Here is a 14964-nt window from a genome sequence, read left to right as displayed (position 1 = left end):
CTAACTCCGCCAACTAACCCATCCAGTATACAAATGGATGCTGGGCAGTGTTTGAGTCTTTTAATTAGGAAGTTGGGAACTCCTTGCTTGGGTGTTTTTATCCGGATATAAAAGTATTTTCATCCTGGCTGCGCAAGGGCCTGGGTACAAATGGGGCCATTTTTTATAGATAGTGGTAGATACCCCCCTTTCGGTCTCTAAACTCCATGAACCTAAAACAATAACATTGCACTAGATTAGGACTCTGAGACTCTTAATGTGGCCCATCCAAGTGTGGTTTATTGACCTATCAGAAATGTTGAGCAACACAGTATGAGTCGTGCTTCTCCGAATGGAGAAAAAAAATGTAACTCTTAAATTTTAAGAGGTAGTGAACAGAGATATGGTAACTACTGTAGCACAGTCTTATTAGCGAACGAGGAAAAGGAATAGTGGGAGATAAAAAGTTAACTAGATGATGAAGCAGGAAATTAATGTTTTCCTTCTTTCATACCTAGCAGTGGCATCCAGGAGTTTAACTCGGTCTGCCTGAACAGACCCCATATTTTAGTGTAGTAATAGAGCAGGCACAGTGTCGCACTGCACAAGCGGGAATAAGACATAGGGCGAGACCTGTCACAGAAAGAATGGGACAGAGCACTTGCATAACCCATGCAAACTATATTGCAACGCTAAGTTTCAATATATTCAGCACAATAGCCTGCATAGGGCCTACCTAACCCCGGCGTGCTTACACAGGGCCTTAAGGATCAACCTCGAGCTGCCCTAGATGTAGTGCACCAGACTGAGACATTGCCCACAGGTTCTGGAACTGCCCGATGTAGACATCGCTATGGCAGGAAGTCGCTGATGCTTCGACTGAAATAACAGGACGTACAGGGTTATGTTCTATATAGTGCGGTGTTCTAGGCTTATTCAATCATAAAAAAGTGCTACTAACTGCTTTATCGACTTGGCACTGGTTATCATCTGAAGTTTAATTGGCATGCACTGGAAGGCCAGTACACTACCCAGCTTAAAGCACTGGTGTGCTGCAAGATTTAAGTGGGGCAAGGCAGAATCTGTGGCCCGGTGGCTAGAGGAGACCCGAGGCCTATGGAGGGTCCCTGTAGCAATGGAATGGGATACACTGTTGCACTAACTGTAAGAATTCCAGGGGGACCTACGTGATTGATTCCCCCATGGTCAGACTTCAAGCTGATGAGACACCCCGACAACCGGGTGAGTCACCTGGCCTGCTTCTCCCCTCCCCAGGGCTCCCTCTTGTCATTATCATTACCTGCAGTTGGTTCTATATTCATGTGTATATGCCCCTATTCTATCGCGCTGTCTCATGCCTGGGGCTGGTTAAAATACATACTGCTTTTCAGTCATCAGTGGTGCATATATGACTGTCATGACCTACAAGTTATTATTGTTTAACTTACCTGTTTATAAATTGGGACCAAGTACTCCTGTCAGAACAAACTTACTGCCAATCAATGCCTAGACCCCATGGGGGAACGTTTACCATTATTTTGCATCTTGCATCCGTATGTATATGATATGCTTATGTGTTGCTTTAAAAAAATCAATAAGATTTGGTTTAGCAAAAAGGTTTGTGTAGTGATACAGGTATAAACAACACTCAGGAGGACAGTGCATGCAATAGATAGCTTGTGGGGTAAATAATTGGAGTATGGTTGGACGATCAAGAAAGTGAAATTGGTCAAGTGATTATATTGAAAGTATGTGAGTTCGCAAAACTGAGGAAGCGGGTTGCAAAATGTTTCATATAATTATGATGGATATTGGCTGAAGTAAACTTGGTCATGGGTTGTATATTTGACTGGCAGATTTTACTCACTGATTATTAGATTGGTTTAAAAAAAATTGTTTTACATAATAATTTTGTTTAATTTCACATAGGCCATGGAGTTACTAATAGAGAAGGCAATCAGCAGTTCTACGGGACCTCAGAGTCCTGGTGATGCACTAAGAAGAGTTTTTGAGTGCATCTCATCTGGAATTCTGTTAAAAGGTAATTTGGGATATGTTGCAGTTAAAAGGAACAATTGAACCTGTTTTTGTAATACAATATGTTAATAAAAAAAATTACTAATATTTTGTAGGTGGTCCTGGCCTTCTGGACCCATGTGAAAAAGATCCATATGACACTCTGGCTTCAATGACAGATCAGCAACGTGAAGATATTACATCTAGTTCACAGGTAATAGAATGCATTGTAACTATACTCGCCCCCACAAACTCCCCCATCCCCTTGTTAATTCCTTGCAAGAATCAGATAGTTTTCAAGCCGGTAGTTTGACTCCGTTCCAGAAGCTTGTTTTCATTACCACATCCAGAATTTTGAGTGAAGAGGCTTGGTGTTCAATTTTTTCAAACCAGGCTTTACCAAGCCTGTGGGACAAACTTTTGGAAAATGTCATTGATCTGTCTTATGTGATAGCATGAAGAAGCTGGCAGATTTCACCATAGGATCCTCTAATGCTTCTGACCACAGAAATGTTAACTTTCCTAGTGCACTTGACTTCTGAGAAGGCACTAAAGAAAAATCTTGCACTAAGAATATATTACTTTAGTGTTGGTCGTACGGTTTGTGGATGGTAAGGAGGGAGGAAAGGAATGCAGCAAGAGTGGAGAGAAGAAAAAATGTATGCCCAATCAAAGTATGTTATTTATCTAGTTTATCTAAACTTGAGTGGCTTATGTCTGCCGGTCTGTGTCTTGGCTTTTTCTCGTGCATCCTGTAATACATAGTGTGTACATTCAACTTTGAAATAGAAAATAATAAACGGAAGGCTTGGTTTACAGCTGGTGGTCAAGAGGAACATCTCTTAGATGACCTTCTGGCCTGGGACCCGCTCTCCCTCCCCGCAGCTCTGTCTGGCCGTCACTGCCGCTGACTGGGAAGAGCAGGGATCGAGACCGCTCTCGACCCGCTCTGTGTTTGCCCTGTTTTGCTTGCCTTGGTTTCTGGTTTCATTGTTGTGGTTTTTCTTGTTAATTGCTGTTTATTTTGCCCTTCTCTCCACTTTTGTTTGTTTGTTTATTTTTGCCTTTCTCTCCACTTGTTCATTTTCTCTGCGTCTGTTTGACCCCGCGGCCCCTCCCACTTTGCCGCTTCCTGCCTCCCAGCTGCGCTTTCCCTCCCCCCTCCTCTATTAAATGGCCGCCGCTGCGCAGATGATCAAGCAAGTGCCCTGATCTTCTAGCCTGGGACACGCTCTCCCTCCCCGCAGCTCAGCCTGGCTGTCACTGCTCCGGACTGGGAAGAACAGGGTTCGAGACCGCTCTCGACCCGCCCTCTTTGTTTGCCCCGTTTTGCTTGCCTTGGTTTCTGGTTTCATTGTTGTGGTTTTTCTTGTTAATTGCTGTTTATTTTGCCCTTCTCTCCACTTGCTCATATTCTCTGTGTCTGTTTCACCCCGTGGCCCCTGCCACTTGCCGTTTCCTGCCTTGTCGCCTCCCAGCTGCGCTTTCCCTCCCCCACCCCTATTTAATGGCGGCCTCTGCGCGGCCGTGTGCAGTGGGCGTGCCAAAGGCAAGGCCGACTGCGTCCAGCGCCGGTATCCCTGGATCTCCGGCCATCCACCTCTACGACCCAGCCACCCTCCTCGCACTCAACACGGGAAGAAACAACTGCCAGCAGTCCAGGCCAAACTAGACACACGGCCAGATCTCCTGCCACCACTGCAGCAAATCCTTCACCACTGCCCCGCTGCCAACACCACTGGCGCCCTAATGTGCATTCTCCTCAACGTCCGCTCCATGCACAAGCACAGTGTAGAGATCTCAAACCTCCTAGATTCCCTCGCACCAGACGTCGCCTTTTTCACAGAAACCTGGACCAACGCCGCCTCCACCCCGGACATCACCATCGCCATCCCAGAAGGATACAAGATCCAGAGGAAGGACCACCCCAACCACCTGGGAGGAGGACTCTCCATCGCATACAAAAAATCCCTCCACCTCAAGCGACACTTTTCCTGCGGCCAAACACCTGCACTTCCAGGTCCGGACCAGGCCCAACTCCTCTCTCCGCGGCACTCTCACCTACAGACCCCCTGGCCCGAGCCCTCTTCGCCGACACCATCACTGACTTCATCGCCCCCCCCCCCCCCAAGCCATAGCCTCCATGGACTAGACACTCATCGGAGACCTCAACTTCCACCTCGACAACCCCAGCGACCCTCCCCCACCAACACCACCACTCTCCTGGACAACCTCGCCAACATCTGACTAAAACAACTAGTCACCACGCCGACCCACAAGGCAGGACACACCCTCGACCCCATCTTCGCAGGAGGAAACAACAGTCATTTCAGCCACACCACACAACCACCCTGGACTGACCACCACTGCGTTCACTTCCTCGTCGACAAACCCAAACCGCCCAACCCCGCTCCACACCCGCCACAAAGAAACTGGAGCAGAGTCACCGAGGAGCAGCTCAACTCCTTCCTCAACTGCAACACCCCCACTACTGCAACCAACGCCAACCTCGCAGCCAGCAAATTTTACACATTGATCTCCAACTGCGCAAACAAACTCGCCCCGCAACTCCGACGGACACCGCCATAGTAAAGCCATCTGGTTCACCACAGACCTCCAAGAAGCCAGACGCACCTGCAGACGGCTGGAGAAACAGCAGGACACCCGAAAACCACACCACCTACAAAAACGCCATGACGCAGAGTACCACCGGCGCATCAGAACCACCAAAAGAACCTTCAACCACAACAAAAACCTCACCAATGCGAGCACCTCCAAGGAACTCTTCAGCGTCATCCAGGAATTCACCAAGCCCCCCAGCGAAGCCACGGACATCACCCCTTCCCAGGACCTCTACGACCAGCTTGGATCCTACTTCCACCTGAAGATCAAAAACCTATACGACTCCACCCAGCCCCCGACAACACCAGACAGCCCACCATCTCCTCCTGGACCCCGGTCACAACCGAAGAGACCACCTCGACAATGAAGGGCATCCACTCAGGGGCTCTCACAGACCCCTGCCTACCTCACATTTATCTCAAGGCCTCCCCCGCCCTCACGCCAGAATCAAGTCGCACCATCAACACCACCTTCAAGTCCGGCACCTTCCCCAACAACTGGAAACCTCCATAAGTTAGAGCCCTATTAAGAAACCATCAGCAGATCCCACGGACCTCAAGAACTACCGGCCTATCTCGCTCCTCCCCTTCACGGCAAAAGACAGTCGACGCACAAGTAACCAGGTTCCTCGAAGACAATGCCATCCTCGACCCCTCTCAATCCGGGTTCCGCAGCAACCACAGCACCGAGACCACCCTACTCGCCGCCACGGACTACATCCACACCCTCCTCAACCAAGGCCACACTGCAGCCCTGTCAGCAGCATTCGACAGTCTCCCACCGTACACTTGCTGCTTGACTACACGCCGCCTGCATACAAGGAACTACCCTCAACTGGATCCGCTCGTTCCTCACCGGCAGGAGCCAGAGGTTCAGACTGCCACCCTTTCTCTCCGAACCCTCAGAAATCAACTATGAGTACCCCAGGGAAAATCGCTCAGCCCTACCCTCTTCAACATCTACATGGCCCCCCTCGCCGCCATCGTCAGACAACACGGCCTTAACATAGTGTCCTACGCCGACGACACACAACTCATCCTCTACCTTACCAAGGATCTACCACCACCAGACGCAGGTTCCAGGAAGGAATGCAGGACGTTGCATCCTGAATGAGAAACAGCAGGCTAAAGCTCAACCCCGAGAAGACAGAATTCCTTGTCCTTGGAGCCAACCCGTCAGCATGGAACACCACCTGGTGGACCACCGCCGTCTGCACCCCTCCCACCCTCACGGACCACGCCAGAAACCTCGGCATCGTACTCTACTCCTTCCTCTCCATGAACAGACAGGTGAACGCCGTCACCTCCAGCTGTTTCAACACCCTCTGCATCCTCCGCAAGACTGTCCAATGGATCCTCTTCAACCCCCCCCCCCCCCTCCCCGAGTCAAGGAAGACCGTCAACCACGCCTTCATAACCAGCAGGCTCGACTACGGGAACGCTCTCTATGGCGGAACCTTCAATGGCTCCCCGTCGAGAAGAGAATCACCTTTAAAATATTCACCCACACCTACAAGTCCCTCCACAACACCGGACCCCAATACCTCAACGAGAGAATCACCTCCCGCGCACCCAAGAAAAACCTCCGATACGCCAACCGCGCCCTTGCCGAAACCCTAAGCAGAACTAGAACAGGGGGGGAAGAGCTTTCTTCTACATCGCGGCCAAGACCGTGAACGAGCTCCCAATCAGCATCAGACGCGCCTCCTCCCTGAACGCTTTCAGGAGGGCCCCCAAGACCTGGCTCTTTGAACGGAGCTGCAGACAATCCCTCCCACCCCACCTCCGCCGTCCCCCCCCCCCCCCCCCCAGCGCCTTGAGACCCCCGCGGGCTTACAATTAACTGATTGATTAGAGAGACCTACTCTAGTAGTGTGTATATACTACCTGTATCCATTCCATGATGTTGAAGATTAGGAAATATGCAATATCTTTCCCTCACAAACCAGGAGAAATGGGACCAGAGAGTGATGTGTCGAGGCTGAACAAACATTCAAAATAAAGAAAACTGTATCCAATATGGTCCCAGCTTCTGATTCCAATCTAAACCAGTTAAGGGTTACTTCGAAGTTCAAAGGGGGGAATGTTTTAGCCATTGGGCCTCCCGAGAAATCACCTGGCAACCTCTCAGAGTGCTCTTCAGAGTTTCGGGAGCATTCTTCTGCTGCATTCACATAGTTCCCACAATTAACCTCTTGACAACAATCTTAATGGCATTTAAGCCATGTCCTATGACGCCTACCTCTGCATTGGCCTCACCTTGGTTGAGATTAATGTTTATGCTAACATAAATGCCTCTGATGCTGGGGCCCTTCTCTGCAGTGAAACCCTGCAATGTCAAAATCTTGAGTGTCACGCCCTTTGATGACTGCCTCAGCAGATGCTTGCTTGAGATCGAAAACTACTTGAGGCTAGTAAAGATGCTGAAAGGTGTATGAAGGACTGAAGCCAAGCAGACAGAAGAAAGCAAGGTGGACAGTGGTTTCACGAAAACTAAAGGATCAAGCGAGGCAAGTCTCAAGAAAAAGATAATTGGTCCGAGGAGGACAAGTCACACACCTCCTGAGAACTGCTGTAACACCCCATCTTTCGGGGTCACACCCATTTGCTGCCCTTAACCCTATAAGGTAGCACCAGCCTCTGGTGACAAAGAAGGCAGACCAGTATTTGCCACACTACTCGGAGTGGTGCTAACAGGAAAGAGCGAGTGTTTAGAAACTGATAGACCTGTTGTAGGAAGCTTGCTCTGTATATACTGTACCAAAGTAAGGTATAGTGTGCACAGAGTCCAATGGAACCCAACGGTAGGCAGAGGTAAAAGTAGATCTCTATTTGTGGTAGTGTGGGCGAGAAGTAAGGCTTTATCAGAGGGTATTGTTAAGCATTTGTTGTACACACTCAGGCAGAAAATGATGTCCCACACTCAAAGACTGAACTCAGACCAATTTTGTTTTGTATAAAAATCTGAAGATATTTTATTTCTAGAACCAAGCCAAGACTGGCACAGGTAAGTGAAATAAATGCTTTGCAAAATCTTATGCAGGGTTTTTTCAATTGAATGCAAGTTCAAATGCAATTGATTGAAATACAGGTAAGGTAAAAATGCCAAATACTTTTCGGATTACTTTTCGAGTAACTTTTTCCACTCCGTGTGATATGCCTAGATATCGCACTGGGACATTTCCTAGAGAAAAGAGAAGTAAAATCAGTTTTGCACAGTTGTAGTTTTTCAGGTTTTCATACAATCCAACTCCACACAATGTCAATGTATTTCTATGGAGAGAAATTAAGATATCGGTTAACAGGTAAGTACTGTCTTTGGGGTTGAGTTTCTGGGGTTAGAACAAGTGTTCCCCCAGGTTCAAAGATGCACCCTCAGCAGCACTAAGGCGGCCGGGTGCTGTGTGCCGGAGCCCTATGTTATCCAATGGGGCATAGGGGGCCTCCGGTTGGTGGCTGCTCACGAGCAGGCCACAGGGTTATGGGAGCAAAGCTCCTAGTGTTAGGCTTGAGGCAAAGGGCGATTCGGGTTATCACCCAAAGTAGGGGCGACTGGGTGCAGGGTGCCTTTTTGGCATTGGGTGCCCTGTTTGTTTCAATGGGGATTCTCCAGGTTTAACAAAGACTGCAGGGTCAGGGATGAAGACCTTCTGGAGGTGACCACTGGTTGGAGAGGTAAGTGGGGATGCTGGGATACCATTGGTTGGGCCACCCAAGGCCGTGGGACTTCAGGGGCAGGTGTCTTTAGGCATCGGATTTTCTTACCAACTCAAGTCGCGGTTGGGGGGTGTGAGAAAGTGGCTCTGTATATACTGTTCCTTAATAGGTACAGGGTGTACAGAGTCACAGACCCCAAGGGTTTAACAGAGGTTAAAGTTAGATAAAACCTTACTCTCTAAAGTGGTAGCTTAGTCGAGCAGTAAGGCAGTATCAGAGGACAGTGTAAAGCATTTGTTGTACACACTCAGTCAGCAAATGGTTCCACACACTCAATAACTGAACTCTAGGCCAATGGTTTATATATAAAAAATATATGCTTGTTTTATTTTAGAACCAACACTTGGATTTAAAATATACTTTCTCGACAGGAGATCTTTCATATAAATACTTTTGTATATGCAATAGACTTTAGTAAACAGTTACAAGTAGTTGCAGTAGGCAATTCTATTTCTAAACACAACAATAAATTGAGCTCAATGATAAATTCAAGTTTTGCAGCGTGAATCTTTCTGGATTCACTATGCTGTGCATTATTCCGCGATCTTGTGGTTGGGTCCGGATTCGTAGTCTTTTCTTTGTTTTTTTTTTTTTTTTTTTTTGTAGCCCAGGTGGGCGGCGACGACCACCATTTGGTGCACCTTCCGTGACGTCGTCGTGCTTCCTGCGGAAGTCCCACCTTTGGGGCGCCATCTTCGGATTCTTTTTTCCGCCGTTGGGTCTGGATCGTCATCGAGAAGCTCCAGAGTTACAACCGAAGAAAGAAGAAAGAAAAGCGAGTTTCGTCGACAAATACATCAGAGTTTCACAGGAAAGGAGGTTATTTCATCAGCAGCGCGAAGAAAGGAGGTTCAGCGCCCTTTTTTCTTCGACCTGGGAGAATGCGCACTCAGAGGCCCTGAGCGCAATGGACAGGACGCCATTCAAGTTCTGCCCAAACTGCCACCACAAATTCGCACAGAAGGACCAGCATCCGGTCTGCAACCTCTGCCTACCGGTCGAACACCAGAGTAAGGACTGCAACGCCTGCTCAGCCTTCGCGCCGAAGACGCTCAGAGTGAGAGATCGGCAGAGAAGAGCCAACGCCAGCATGGATGGCAAGGGTAAGGCCCCGTCGCTCTACGATCTGGGCCTCTCCTCGGACGACGAGGACAACGTCGCCGGGACAGCCGAAAACTTCACGGTCGTAGAGACCGACAAGAAAAAAGAAGACGAGGTAAGAGAATCGTCGAGCGAAAAACAGAAAGTACCTCAAACACGAGGGTGACTCGAAAAAATCTGAGTCTAAGTCCACGAAGGGAGCCCCGGCGCCGAAAATTTCGACGACCAAGGGGGAACCATGGACAAGAGGCCGAGCGGATCCTTAGAGAAGGACTCCCTGGTGCCGAAAGACGCCGAAAGGCAAGGGTCGTCGAAGACAACCCAGGGAGCGGCCCGATCGACGCTGAAAGAACGGTCGACGTCGACGCAAGTTTCGACGAAAAGATCCGCGGTCGACGCCGAAAGCATCTCCGAGATGGAGAAAACGAAAAGGCGGCTCGAGGCCGAAATGGAGAACATCCTTCAAAGGAAGAAGGAGTTTGACGCCAAGATGAAGGAATTCAAGATTCCAACGATTTCATCGGCGGACGTCGTCGAGGTCGAGGAAGAATTCGACACCGAGGGACTGATGAGGGATCTCGAAGAGGAAGACGAGACCTATTATGAAGAGGAAGCCGAGGAAGAAGACCAACAGTCGGTCTACGGCTCGGCACCATTGACCAGCCACGAGATTGAATGGCAGGATCTCGACACCGAGAACCCGGAGGAGTCTGTGGACATGTACCCTTCGAGGCCTTCGCCACCCGACGACATCGGGGTGTACAATATGGTGGTCAGGAGCGCAGCGACAGCCTTCGGCGTCAAACTCGACGAAGAGAAGCCGAAAGCCGATTTTCTCGTCGAGACCCTGCTCCCCATCCAGACAAGGAGCCAGTTCCTCCCCATGCTTCAAAGCGTGATGAATCAGGGGAGAGAAGCCTTCAAGGAACCAGCGACCTGCCGGTCTATCACTCCGAGGACGGAGAAAAAGTATAAGCACTCTTCCCTCGACCCCCCCTTACATCAAGGGTAGCGTGACCGCAGACTCCATCATAGCGTCCACGGCCAGGAGAAGGGCCAACGTACCAGCAACCTCGGGCCCACCACCTGATAAAGAGAGCAGGAGGATAGACCTCACAGGAAGAAAGGTCGAGAGGAACGCCGCAATGCACTGGCGCATGGCGAATTCCAATGCTCTCCTCAATAGACACCAGTACCAGCACTGGGACGAGATGGGAGAGTTAGTAAAGCATCTCCCCGAAGAATACCGCCAGAGAGCCTCGCACCTGGTTGATGAAGGCAAAAACATCGCCAACTCCTGCATAAAGACGGCGTTAGACGGGGCAGAGACCTCAGCAAGACTCATGGCCATAGGGGTCACCGAGAGAAGGCATGCATGGTTAAGAATCTCGGGATTCAAACCGGAGGTGCAGAACAACATCCTTAGCACCCCCTTCAACGGAGAGACACTGTTCGGAGCAACAGTTGACGAGAAGCTCACCCAGCTAAAAAGATAACGAAACGGCGAGGTCCATGGGGGCCCTACAGCACAGGGGAATGAGGCGAGGCAACCCCTCAAGGAGACCCTACGGTAGGGGAGGAAACCAGCAGGGCCCGTCGCACCAGACGTTCCAGCAGGGTCAGCAGGGTGAAGGTCACGGACAGGGTCGGCAGAAGCAAAACTGGCAGTACCAGCCCCGGGGCCAGTCCTTTCGCGGGAGAGGGAACGGACGTGGCCAGAGAAGGAGAGGGGGGGAGCAGCCCTCATCAAAGTGACTCTGCACGCAGGAGGACGCCTACCCTCGACATGCCCCCAAGGGTGAGGCGCGAAACATTAACATCGAGGGGGAGAGAAGGATCAGAAGCCTACGAGCATACAACACCAGTAGGCGGAAGGCTGAGACTCTACCTTCACGAGTGGCAGCGTATAACCACAGACAAGTGGATACTGAACATCATGCAGTACGGGTACTGCGTAGATTTGGAAAGGAAACCGCCAAACAGGAAGCCAAAGGGAAGGCAAAGATCGGACCAAGAACTGACCCTACTCCGAGAAGAAACACGGAAGCTTCTACAAAAGGAAGCCATAGAGCCAGTGCCGTTCAGAGAACGCAACAAGGGGGTCTACTCAAACTACTTCGTGGTCCCGAAGGTAGACGGGAGCCTCAGACCCATCCTAGACCTGCGATACCTAAACAAGTTCGTCAGAACGCAAAGGTTCAAGATGACTTCGCTGCAGGAGGTACTGCCCCAAATAAGACCCGGAGACTTCATGGTCACCGTGGACCTCAAAGATGCCTACCTGCACATCCCAGTAAACAGAAGACACAAGGGTCTTCTAAGGTTCAACATCGACCAGGAACACTACCAGTTCACAACCCTGGCATTCGGATTAAAATCAGCACCAAGGGTTTTTACAATATGCCTGTCGGCGGTCGCGGCCCACCTACGATAACGGGGGATACACGTCTACCCCTACTTAGACGACTGGCTGGTCAAGGCAAACTTGCGCGAAAAGTGCGCAGCGCACGCAAAACGAGTAACAGACACTCTCACGAACCTGGGGTTCTCAATCCACTGGGGGAAGTCGTCGATGGAACCGGAGCAGGTGAAGATTTTCCTGGGGGCAAAAATCAACTCCCTGTGCGGCACCGTGGTGCCCAGCGACAGGAGGACAGATGCCCTACTGAAGGAGACTCTGCTCTACCAGAAGGGGCGAGCTCTGACAGTGAGGGCGGTGAGCAAATTGATGGGGATGATGGCGTCGTGTATCCAGCTAGTGCCGAATGTACGCTTGCACATGAGACCATTCCAGGAATGGCTACAACAGCAATGGTCACAAGCAAACGGAAGTTGGGAGGATCTAGTGGTTGCTACGCACGCAGTGCAGGAGGAGATAACTTGGTGGAACAGAGACAACATGACAGCAGGGAGAAGCCTGACACCACCAAACCCAACAATGACCATTACCACGGACGCATCGCCAAAGGGATGGGGGGCACACATGGACAACCTCAGAGTGAGGGGTCTGTGGGCTCCAGCAGATGCGGTTCGCCATATCAATTACCTCGAGTTGAAGACAATCCTACTAGCCCTGAAGGCATTCCAGAGGCACCTGTACAACCAGAGGGTGTTGGTTCAAACGGACAACACCACGGCAATGTTCTACATCAACAAGCAGGGGGGGACACAGTCGTTCCCTCTCTCCTCTCTGGCTCAGGAGATTTGGAGATGGGCCATACCTCTCAGGATAGATCTACTGGCAATTCACCTACCGGGGAAGGACAATGTGGAGGCAGACTGGCTAAGCAGGCAGACCTCTGCATCTCACGAGTGGGAGCTCAATGGCCAGGAAACGAAGAAGCTTTTCCGGAGATGGGGAACTCCCACAATAGACCTATTTGCAACACGCCAAAATGCAAAATGCCAAAGCTTCGCGTCCAGGGAACCAGATCAGCGATCCCAGGGGAATGCCCTATGGATAAGCTGGTCGAGGACATTTGCCTACGCCTTTCCACCGATACCCCTGTTGCACACAGTGCTCAGCAAGTGCAGGACCAGCAACATGACTCTAATCCTAGTGGCCCCGCAGTGGGCGAGGCAGACATGGTTCTCACAAATTCAAGAAATGGCGCAAGGCAATCCGTACAGGTTCGAGAGGAGAAAAGACCTGCTCTCAATGCAAAACGGGGAGGTCCTGCACCCAGAGCCAGAGACCCTCAACCTGGCAGCATGGCTCCTGAAGACCTAGAGTTCGCGCACCTAAGGTTGCCTCAGAGCACTATGCGAGTGCTACGGGAGGCAAGGAAACCAACTACAAGAAAATGCTACAGCGCAAAATGGAAAAGATTCACGGTGTGGTGCAGGAAAAAAGGCCTGCAAAACAGAATGACAAGAGACTCAACAGTACTGAGGTACCTCACACACCTTCTAAAGAGTAACCTCTGCTCGAGCTCCCTAAGGGTACACCTAGCAGCGATCGTTGCCTACACCAGAGGTGAGAAGGGTATGAGTTTCTTCACCTCGCAGGTGGTGAAGAGATTCATGGAGGGAGCCAAAAGAATGGCCCCCCCGAAAAGGTTGCCGCCGCCGGCATGGAATTTAAACGTGGTTCTGACGGAGCTCATGAAGGCGCCGTTTGAACCCATTCACAAGGCCACTCTGCAAATGTTGACGATGAAAACTGCCTTTCTAGTGGCCATAACCTCACTACGCAGGGTGAGCGAGCTTCAGGCACTAATGCTACAGGAACCCTACATTCAAATTCACAAAGACAGGGTAGTCATGAGGACGGACCCACACTTCATGCCCAAGGTAGTGTCGGCGTTCCACATGAATCAGAGTATCCAGATACCTAGTTTCTTCCAAAACCCGACTACAAACGCAGAAAAGGCACTGCACACCCTCGATGCTAGAAGAGCGGTGATGCACTACATTGAAAGAACCAAGGAACTCAGGAAGTCGAAGCAGCTGTTTGTGTCCTTTGCTACTAGCTTCATGGGTAGACCAGTGACCAAGGGCACCATCGCTAGGTGGATTGCCCTCACTATTCAATTCTGTCACAAACAGGCTGGACAGGAGCTAGCGGAGGGGCCCCAGGCTCACTCCACAAGGAAGAAGGGGGCCACCGTTGCCTTCCTGGCAAACACGCCCATCCAAGACATTTGTCTGGCTGCAACTTGGGCATCTGTGCACACGTTCACAAAACACTACTGCGTGGACATTCAGATGAATAAGGAAGCACAGGTCGGACAGAAGGTGCTACAACACATTTTTAACGACCAACGATCATCTTCCACCCAGCCACCACAAAATTAGGAAAACCGCTACAAAGTCTATGCACAGCATAGTGAATCCAGAAAGATTCACGCTGCAAAACGAAAAGTTTCTTACCTGTCGGTGTAGTTTTGCAGCTTGAAGATCTTTCTGGATTCACTAGCGAACCCACCCACCTCCGCCAGGAAGATGAGGCTGGAGGAAGAGGGGGTGAAATGGAAAAGATCAAAGAAATGGAAACGTTCAGAAAATGGACAAAAGGATTAAACAATCGCCTAGGGTAAAAAAAAAAAAAAAAAAAGAGGAGGGAAAAAAGAACCCGAAGATGGCGCCCCAAAGGTGGGACTTCCGCAGGAAGCACGACGACGTCACGGAAGGTGCACCAAATGGTGGTCGTCGCCGCCCACCTGGGCTACAAAAAAAAAAAAAAAAAAAAAAACAAAGAAAAGACTACGAATCCGGACCCAACCACAAGATCGCGGAATAATGCACAGCATAGTGAATCCAGAAAGATCTTCAAGCTGCAAAACTACACCGACAGGTAAGAAACTTTTCGTTATTTGCAACAGATTACTTTTTAGATTACTTTTGTAATTCCAGGACTGGATCCTAGATTCAGTCCTGGGTCAGTTCTCAGAATCAAGTGATGAAAGTCGACTTAGGTACTGTAATGATTTTTAACTAATATTTAGCTATTTCAAAAGTTGACACTTAGAAAATATTTCAGAGAAAACAGTCAATGATTCCCTATGGAAGAAAATGCAGGTTACAGGTA

At 50.0% G+C, this 14964-nt stretch overlaps 1 protein-coding gene across 9 annotated transcripts in view; it reads left to right on the top strand.

Moving 5' to 3' along the window:
* The window catches only part of ZFR (zinc finger RNA binding protein), a 526018-nt gene that overhangs the window by 470140 nt on the left and 40914 nt on the right, over window positions 1-14964 (top strand). For all 9 annotated transcript variants that reach the window (XR_014970026.1, XR_014970025.1, XM_085630635.1 and 6 more), the window contains 2 exons: window positions 1909-2020; window positions 2112-2209. Coding sequence is in view for 7 of the 9 variants with exons in the window: in XM_085630635.1 (XP_085486761.1) it covers window positions 1909-2020; window positions 2112-2209 (210 nt within the window). In the remaining 2 variants the exon portion in view is untranslated. The remainder of the gene's footprint in view (window positions 1-1908; window positions 2021-2111; window positions 2210-14964) is intronic.

Source organism: Triturus cristatus, chromosome 2_1 (assembly GCF_964204655.1).
Source record: "Triturus cristatus chromosome 2_1, aTriCri1.1, whole genome shotgun sequence".
NCBI classification, from domain to species: Eukaryota; Metazoa; Chordata; class Amphibia; order Caudata; family Salamandridae; genus Triturus; species Triturus cristatus.
The sequence above is the reverse complement of the archived record's forward strand: the minus strand, read 5'-3'. Positions and strand labels throughout refer to the sequence as shown.